Here is a 9088-nt window from a genome sequence, read left to right on the forward strand (position 1 = left end):
TATATATTCAAACTTTATAAATTTATAGATATATAGATAGTCACCGGTGGGTGTTGTTTTGTGTCAATATTCTGTACCAACCAATCGCTGCACCGTTGCGAGGCTGCACCTCTTACGTCCACAGTCTTGAGATTATCTTGAAACATTTATGTGTATACAATTTTTTGAACAAGATAGGAGATCGATTATAACTACTCTCAAATCAACACAATCGCCCGTGTGTCTCCAATGCACATTTTTTTACACACGCCACATACACATATCTTTACGTGCCCATAATGATACACCTCGTCTCACATTTTAGGACCGCACATGCCACAAATGCCCGCCTACCAACACACCAATACCTCCGGCATGATGCGAGAGGGTCCCCCGGGGGCCGTTATGAACGGCGGCGGTGAGGGTCCCTATGGCTACCGCTCTACCAACACCCCTCCAGCACTCAACAGACCAGCACACCCCCAACAACCGAGACAGAATATACACACCCAACCACCCGTACACGGCCAGGGCAGGCCGCTGCCTGGTAGTACCATGCCGATTGCTTCGGCCAAGTCGCGTCCGGCTACTACGGCTATTGTGCAGGCGCAGAACAAGCCGGCGCATAGCATGCACAGTGAATCCCCACATGCACAGACCCAGATACACACTCAGCAACGACAACCACCTCCGCAACGCAACGCTTCACAACCACCGGCCCAGCCTACGCTGCCTATGTCGGCGCCTACAGTGCCGGACACGGCACCAGCTACTGTGCCTGTCACTGAGACCATGTCTGGAGCTCAGGAGGAGAAGCATGAGGCGAGCGATATGCCTGCGGCTGAATTAGACACCGTGATGGGAGAGACGCATACATCGGAAAATGTCAGTGCGGAAGCGTCTGTCAAAAACGAAGTGCCTGCGGATGCTGACACGGATATGGCGGGGACGGTCGAAGCTGAGACAACCCCTTCAGAAGGGGTTACACAGTCACCTGCGGGCGAGAGTGTGTTGCAGCCTGGGGAGAGGGACGATGATGAGGAGAGCAATGGCATGGTCATAGACGATGCTGTACAAGAGAGTGCGAGTGTACCGGATGGGGCTCCTGTGAATGAACAACTTGTTGCGGCTACGGTCGGAGAGAGTGTTGTGGACACTGTCCCAACGCGTGCGACGAGTACTGGCACTCACCCGGTTGAAGGTGATACGAGGCCTCAGTCGGAAAACGCAGGTACAGCTACACAAGCAGCACAGCCTGTTGTAGGCAACGGCACGGTAGAGGCGAGCAGATCTGCATTGAGTGGGCCCCAGAGTGCGGGCGTGAGCACAGATATTACTGCTAGTGTGGATAAACCCCCTCAAGAGCAACTATCAGGGCAGGCAGAGGATGCTGAGGTTGACGGTATGGTTTTGGACTCTCATGTGGACAAGCCTTATTCCACCGCCGCCGAGGCTGGTTCCGATAATGTCATACAACCTGCTGTCCCATCCCAGGTACCCGACGAGGTCCCTGCACCTGCCGCACAAGCACCTACGGTATGTATGTGGTCAACTCTGTGTAACATCTAGAGTCAAGTTTGTCGTGTTCGCAAGGGGGAGAGACCGTGTTATAGGATGTGTATTTGTTATAGGATATGTATTTTCTTTTTATGTGCTCAGTTGCATCAATGTCTCCGAAATGTTGTTGTTGAAGTATGGCACAAAGTCCGTTGAAAGGTCCAATTTGTAGAATATGTATATTGAAAACACGTGCGAGCGATGTACATCGGAGATAACCTCTATAAATTGGTGGTTAGTAATGTAATATAGTATGCAATTCGTTGTAGTGATCGCGACGGTTGGCCGTGTTTCGTTTCGTACGTGTGGTTTGACTTTATATGAGATCTGTGTCTTGTTTGTGAATAATGTTTTATAGCTTTCACCCAAATCACATTTGCTTCTACTTGAACAAGATATAAAAGCAGTGAGCATTCATTGTCGGTTATCATTACCTTTGTGTAGTATTTAAGTTGATTACTAAATTCACTTCTGTCGTCTTTTCACAGACTGCATCTATGCCGCAGGGAATGGATATAGATAGCGCCCCGATATAATAGGACTGCAAGTTCTACTATTTCTAAATCTATCGAAAAATAAATAAAGAATGCCGGACATTGGTATTCGGATACAATTGCCGCTACCTCTCGGGGGGAGTTTCTTGTTCATATTGAGAATTCTCTGTTTCTTGAAACTATGCCCAAGCGATTTTCCTATCAACCCAAAGAAGTTTTATTCTCTTTATAGAAGTCAGCATGTTTGTGCAGCAAAAATTGCTGATAGGATAGTATATGTTGCTGTTAGTTATTTTGTATGTTTTCCTTTGAAAATATATTTGTTGGTTCTTATTTGCTATGCATGCAGCTTTTATGCGCACTACCCTATACACATGTCCCGTGTCTGCTGATTAGGAGCCAATTGTGCTCTCATCATGTCATACACTTGAGGCACGGCCACACTAGGTGTTCCTAGAGATCAAAACAGGGGATGTGAACTATTTGCATTTGACATATAAAACACACACTTACGCTTACATTTACGTAGTATACATAATATTCGTCAATCTGCATCCGCACAATAGCTGCTGGAACCGGCTTTTACCGCGTCGAAGTCGTACATGAGTAACGCAGTTATACTGCTCATATACAGTGGAAAATGTCAATTACACGAATGCTGCAGGCGAGTATCGGGAACGAACCGTTGGGAGTGTTCCACTGGACTGATTCTGGAAAAGCTAGTTATTAAACAAGTGTCTACTACATACATAGACCTTATTCTCTTAGCGGATACTGATATGAATCATATATCTACGCTTGCTGCCAGGAATGATCATTGTTTGTACTACCCATGGATCATTCTAAATTCCTACAATTACCCACTTTGTAATGCCGAATTGATGACAACCACAGAGTTTCTGAAGCCAAATGGATGACAACCACAGAATTTCTAAGCCAAATGGATGACAAATCACACAGTTTCCAAAGCCAAAATTTTATTTGATACGGGATACCGCGACCGCAAGCAAAACTACGCATTATCTCTGCGCGCTTGTATGTTGCTCGCCTGCGAATCGCGCTTGGTAGCTCTCAGTACGAAGCGACAACGTGAAATGGATATCGGCGAACCCGTCTGCTATGACTGCCATTTTCAAAACTGATGAAAACAATCAAGTTTGTTCAGGCAATGCATGTTTGTACTAATATTTATTGAGATCTTTTCATGTGTTCGGATATATATACAAGTCGAGCCGGCTCACTTTTTGTATAAATATTCATATAATTTACAGCTCATGTCTCTCAGACCCAGGTACCAGCCCCGAGAAGATGTGCGTGAACGTGTTCCAGATGATGGTGGGTTCATGGTAGATCTGAGCCAGCCCTACCTTGGCCATAGCGAAGTAAAAACTAACCACGCTCTCTGTGGATTCATACCAGGCAACCGGTGATACCGCATCCAGCACACTGCTCTTCTGCTTGAGCAACTCGGTTACATCCTGAAGTATAAATGTGGTATATAAGAAAATTGAGCGATTCATCCCCAGTATTTATATGGTTATAATTACTACAACACTTGCAATGATATATCACAATGCAACGATCTATAGTAAGGACTCGTTGGTACAACCTCTAAAGCGGTAAATATTACCCGTCACTGGACAACAAATACGACCCACGCATGAATGCTCACCACTGCGCTGCGTACTATGCTATCAACGTTATAATAACCAAGTTATACACTATCGTTACCGCACTGTTACACCTCCTGTTTGAAATCTAACATCAAAAACTTGTGTACGGTAAAAACAATACTATAGAGCACCCACGCCACCATACCTTCCCATATCATCACTCACAACATATAGGATCATAGACCAAACACTTACCGCAACACGCTCGCGCTTCTCATCAACAGCCCACATCAAGAGAACATCCGGTCGGGTATACTCACGAACCCTGAACACAACCTCGTATACTGGGTTAGCAGGAACGCGGTTATTCATCTTGTCCTGAGCGTGGGGCTCGAATGAGATGTACATGCGGCGCAAAGTATCCTTGTCTGACCAGGCTTTAAGTGCCTTCTGGCGGTCAACTTCGGGGGAACCAACAGCGGCGACTGAGTAATCCTTGAGTTTGCCTTGACCAAGATTTAACTTCGTCAGGGTGCGTTGGCAAGCACGGATGCAGTGAACATCATCTGTGGATAAGGTACACCAGGTTGATCAGTCACATGAACAAGAAAAAAGATTATAATTATACTTAATCCTTTCACGATGAAAGCTCTACAAACGGTAACACTGAATGCAAAGATATCACGAAGTGGATTTGACTTACAGTATACATCGGCATCGATGGGATCGCTATCAACAACAGCTTGAAGTCCTCGCTGAACATGTGAATAAAAGTGAAGCAGATAGTTAGACTATGACATGAACTACCGTATGAGTTTTCATGCTTCTCTAAAATGAAATGAATAAATAAATAATACAAAAGCAATGAATTGAATAAAAAGTAGGTGATGACAAGCGGTGCATACGTTGAACAGGTCGACAACGCCGGCGTCTCCTCCTTCTTCGTCACTGGTATCGTCCATGGTGTTCTGTGCGTATGATGCCAGGAAGTACAACAAATCATCTGAGTCCAAACCATCGGATACAGACACGTATTTTCCCTCCTTGTTCTTCAAAAGGAGGTTCTCGTCCACGGATGGATCGTTTCTGTTCTTAAACCTGTACTCGGATATCTCTTTGGCCGTCCACTCGTTTGAAGTCTCTCCGTTCGCATCTGTTGTGCGCACAGAGTACACAGTCCTACCAGCGTTGGGAAATAAGAACTCCTTCATCGAATCTACATCCGTGAGCTTACCACTGGCGGCTTGCATCTTGGCGAATTCATCCTTGGCACCTTCTTTCTTCTTCCACGCCTCGTTGTTCAGCTTCTCCGTTTCCGCGCGCAGGTTGCTAGAGCTTGGTACTTTCTGGGACGCTTTATCGGCCGCGTTGTCTGCTGAATCTTTGGCATTTTGAGCTGTGTTTGCTGCTGAATCTTTGGCGCTCTGAGCTGCGTTTGCTGCTGAATCTTTGGCGCTCTGAGCTGTGTTTGCTGCCGAGTCTTTGGCATTCTGAGCTGTGTTTGCTACCGAGTCCTTGGCAGCCTTAGCGCTATTTCGCGCTTGCTTGCCAGCCGCCTGCCCTTGCTGAGCTAGATCATCTACACCCTCCTTAGCAGTGTTAGCTGCAACGCGCACACTTTCATTGGCGCTATCGGCTGCGTTACGTACCTTGTCATTCGCATCCTGTGCGGTTGCCTTGCCCTGTTCCTTTGCGTACTCAACGTCTGCTCGGAGTTTATCTGTTTTCGGCGCACTACTGACAATTGATTTACGGAGCGCTTCACCCGCGCTCAGTAGCGATGCCTGCAGAGCGGTTTGAATGGCCTGTTCCTTATTCCACGCATCATTGATGAGCTTCATAGTCTTTGCCTTCAGATTAGCAACGGCACCACCAGCTTGTGCCTGAGCCTTCTGGCCTTGTGCATTGGCCTCAGCAGCCACTTCTTCGCCCGCCTGGTATGTTACATCCGCCGCATTTCTTGCCTGCCCATTGATATACTCCCCCGCATCGGCAGCATTCGCCTGTGCCATGCTCGCAGCTTCACCAATTTTCTTGTTTGCTAGTGTGCCGGCTTTCTCCGCTTGAGACTTAGCTTCTTCGGTCAGTTCGGTAGCTTTCTGATCAGCTTGCGCGGCAGCCTTCTCGGCCTCCAACTTAGCCTCACCAGTCAGCTCAGAGGCTTTCTGAGTCGCAGCCTGCGCCTCTTTCTGTGCAGCAGCAGCAGCCTTCTCCGTTTGCACCTTAGCTTCCTCGGCCAACTTAGAAGCTCTCTGACTCGCTTGGGTGGCAGCTTTCTCGGCCTCCACCTTAGCCTCACTAGTCAGCTCAGAAGCCTTCTGAACCGCAGCCTGCGCTTGCTCCTGCGCGGCAGTAGCCGCCTTCACTGATTGTACTTTAGCTTCTTCAGCCAGGTCAGAGGCTTTCTTGCTAGCTTGTGTGGCAGCTTTCTCGGCCTCCACCTTGGCCTCACCAGTCAGCTCCGAAGCCTTCTGAACAGCAGCCTGCGCTTGATCCTGCGCGGCCGTAGCAGCCTTCACTGATTGTACTTTAGCTTCTTCAGCAAGCTCATAGGCTTTCTGACTAGCTTGTGTGGCAGCTTTCTCGGCCTCCACCTTAGCCTCACCAGTAAGCTCAGATGCCTTCTGAACCGCAGCCTGCGCTTGCTCCTGCGCTGCCGTAGCCGCCTCGTTGGCCTTCTGGCTCGCTAGAGTAACAGCCTTATTTGCTTGTACCAGAGCTTCTTGAGTCAACTCAGACGCTTTCTGACTTGCTTGTGTGGCAGCTTTCTCAGCCTCCACCTTAGCCTCACCGGTCAGCTCAGAAGCTTTCTGGACTGCAGCCTGCGCCTGCTCCTGCGCAGCTGTAGCAGCATCGTTGGCCTTCTGGCTTGCTAGGGTAGCGGCCTTATCTGCTTGTACCTTCGCTTCTTGTGCCAATTCGGACGCTTTCTGACTAGCTTGGGTGGCAGCCTTCTCAGCCTCCACCTTAGCCTCACCGGTCAGCTCAGAAGCTTTCTGGACTGCAGCCTGCGCTTGCTCCTGCGCTGCCGTAGCCGCCTCGTTGGCCTTCTGGCTCGCTAGAGTAGCAGCCTTATTTGCTTGTACTAGAGCTTCCTGATTCAACTCGGAAGCTTTCTGACTGGCTTGTGTGACAGCATTCTCAGCCTGCACCTTTGCCTCACCAGTTAACTCCGAAGCTTTTTGGATAGCCGCCTTCGCCTGCTCCTGCGCAGCCGCGGCAGCCTCATTGGCTTTCTGGCTCGCTAAGGTTGCAACCTTATCAGCTTGTACTAGAGCTTCTCCGCTGAGCTCGGAGACCTTCTGGACTACGGCCTCCGCACCCTCCTTAGCTTTTTGACTCACGTAATCTGCAGCATCAGCTGTACCAGCAGCTGCTGCATTCTTAGCTGCCTCGCCCTGAACTAAAGCCTCTTGAGAAGCCTCCTGTCCCTTCACATACGCAGCATTCTTCAGTTCTTTTGCTTTCTGACCAACATACTCACCACCAGCAGCGGCATTCGCGGCAGCGGCATCCTTGGCCACCTGAGCTTGAGCCATCGCCTCAGCTGAGAGCTCTTCACCTTTCACGTAGGCTGCACTGGCAGCTTCCTTCGACTTCTCACTCGCATATTCACCGGCAGCCTGTGCATTCTCCACTGCTGCGTCTTTGGCTTTGATGCCCTGCTCGTATGCGGTGTCTCCAGCAACGCTTGCCTGCTCAGCAAGGTAGTCGCTAGCATCCGCAGCTTGTGAAACAACAGCGTCCTTCAGAACACCACCTTGTTCGTAGGCGGCGTTAGCAGCTTCCTTGGCCTTCTCACTCGCATACTCCCCAGCAGACTGTGCGTTCTCCATCGCCGCATCCTTGGCCTTGACACCTTGCTCGTACGCTGCATCTCCAGCAACACTTGCCTTCTCGCCAACATACTCGCCAGCATCGGCTGCTTGCGAAATAACGGCATCTTTCACCACACCCCCTTGCTCATACGCGGCATTGGCGACTTCTTGACCTTTGATACTTGCATACTCACCGGCCTCTCCCACTTTCTTACCGGCATAGTCACCTGCTGCGGCCAGATTGGCCATAGCCGCAATTCTCAACACCTCACCGCGCTTCATAGCTTCCTCCTTAAGCACGTCCAACCCATCGCCCACACTACTGGCCGCATCGCTGCCCTTGTTCGCCACATACTTGCCTGTGCTAGTGATGTACCCCTGTAGTTCAGCTTCTACGGCGTGCATCCTTTCACGAGCCTTCTCCCAATAGCTCTGTGCCTCGGCCTTCCACGCCTCGGTATCCGGCGCGATATCACCGGCTGTATCACTGATGCTTTGTCCCGCACTGGAGAGCTTCGCATTGACATCCTTTTCCACTTGTTTCTGGGTGGCCCAGGCGTCTAGTAGAAATTTATCGGTATGGTACTGCAAAGTGTCAGTATCTGGTAGAACTGCACCGGCAGTTTGGCTCGCACTGCTCCCAGCACTGGACAAGAAGTCGCGGATCTTCGACTCTGCTGCCTTGATGCGCGATTGCGCCCCATGAATATAGCTTTTGGTCTCTTCCTTGAGAGCATTGATATAGCCCTCATCCTCCTTTGTGAAAATTATGTTTGCTTGCACAGGCGTGGTCACCAGACTCAGCGCCATGACACAAAGTGCCAAAATAGTGGCAAGCTTAAAGATTCGTGGATTCATAATGTATGTAATAAAGAGTCGAATTGTATATATAGAGTGGCTTACTCAACTACATAGACAGTTCCCAAACCCTTTTAGTATATGTTATGGAGTGTATATCGAAGTCGCGTACGCTTATATCCCTCCTACTGCGGTTTACACATGCCGCAGAAGCTGTTTGTACAGTAAAAGGTAACGCATGTACATATTTCATGACCAGTTTGCCGCCTGTCAGAAACCCTCAGCAGGTCACCGGCTTAAATTTGTGTATTTCGTGTAGCGCGTAGTACCCAATCATATCATCGGAATCGGTCGGCAATATGATAAACATTGACCAATCAGAACAGACAAAGTAAGCTTTTGCAATTGCACTACTTCAACAATAATGCAACGTAAACAAATTAAAAAAAATTGAAAAATGAAATAAATATGTACGTGTAGAACATCTGGAGACAATATAAAAATCAGACTGAGTGAGAGTGTATGTCTGACTGTATGATATAACATCACCCTGATCACAGACATTGAAGACTTGTTATGAAATCATGAAGAGCTATGTATTTACATTTGTTATTGTTTTATTTAAAAAATAAATAAAAAGAGGCTCTAGTGTTAATAGTTGTCTGAGGACTTGAGAACTGAGAGCCTGACACTACAAGCCAACATGCCTGTATCTACACACCCGCCCGCAGTCGCAAACACACACAAATACATGCAACACACACACATCCGTATACACAGGCCACACATGAACGTGTGTTTACGTGTACACTCGCCCACACAGATATAT

The 9088-nt window shown here is 48.5% G+C and overlaps 2 protein-coding genes across 2 annotated transcripts; one reads left to right on the plus strand and one right to left on the minus strand.

Moving 5' to 3' along the window:
• Positions 1–312: 312 nt before the first annotated feature.
• SARC_06583 (hypothetical protein) lies at positions 313–2183 on the plus strand (the record flags this gene model as incomplete). The annotated part of the gene is made up of 2 exons (XM_014299507.1): positions 313–1515; positions 2025–2183. 2 exons carry the CDS (start codon positions 313–315, stop codon positions 2070–2072), a joined length of 1251 nt encoding a protein of 416 aa, XP_014154982.1. The 3' UTR covers positions 2073–2183.
• Positions 2184–3199: 1016 nt separating this feature from the next.
• On the minus strand, positions 3200–9074 carry SARC_06584 (hypothetical protein). Its single transcript, XM_014299508.1, has 4 exons — positions 4549–9074; positions 4347–4398; positions 3899–4209; positions 3200–3508 (listed from the first exon to the last, which is right to left on the minus strand). The coding sequence occupies exons 1-4, from the start codon at positions 8317–8319 to the stop codon at positions 3296–3298; spliced, it is 4347 nt and encodes a 1448-aa protein (XP_014154983.1). The 5' UTR covers positions 8320–9074; the 3' UTR covers positions 3200–3295.
• Positions 9075–9088: the final 14 nt, after the last annotated feature.

The sequence above is a fragment of the Sphaeroforma arctica genome (assembly GCF_001186125.1).
Source record: "Sphaeroforma arctica JP610 unplaced genomic scaffold supercont1.475, whole genome shotgun sequence".
Lineage (NCBI taxonomy): Eukaryota > Ichthyosporea > Ichthyophonida > Sphaeroforma > Sphaeroforma arctica.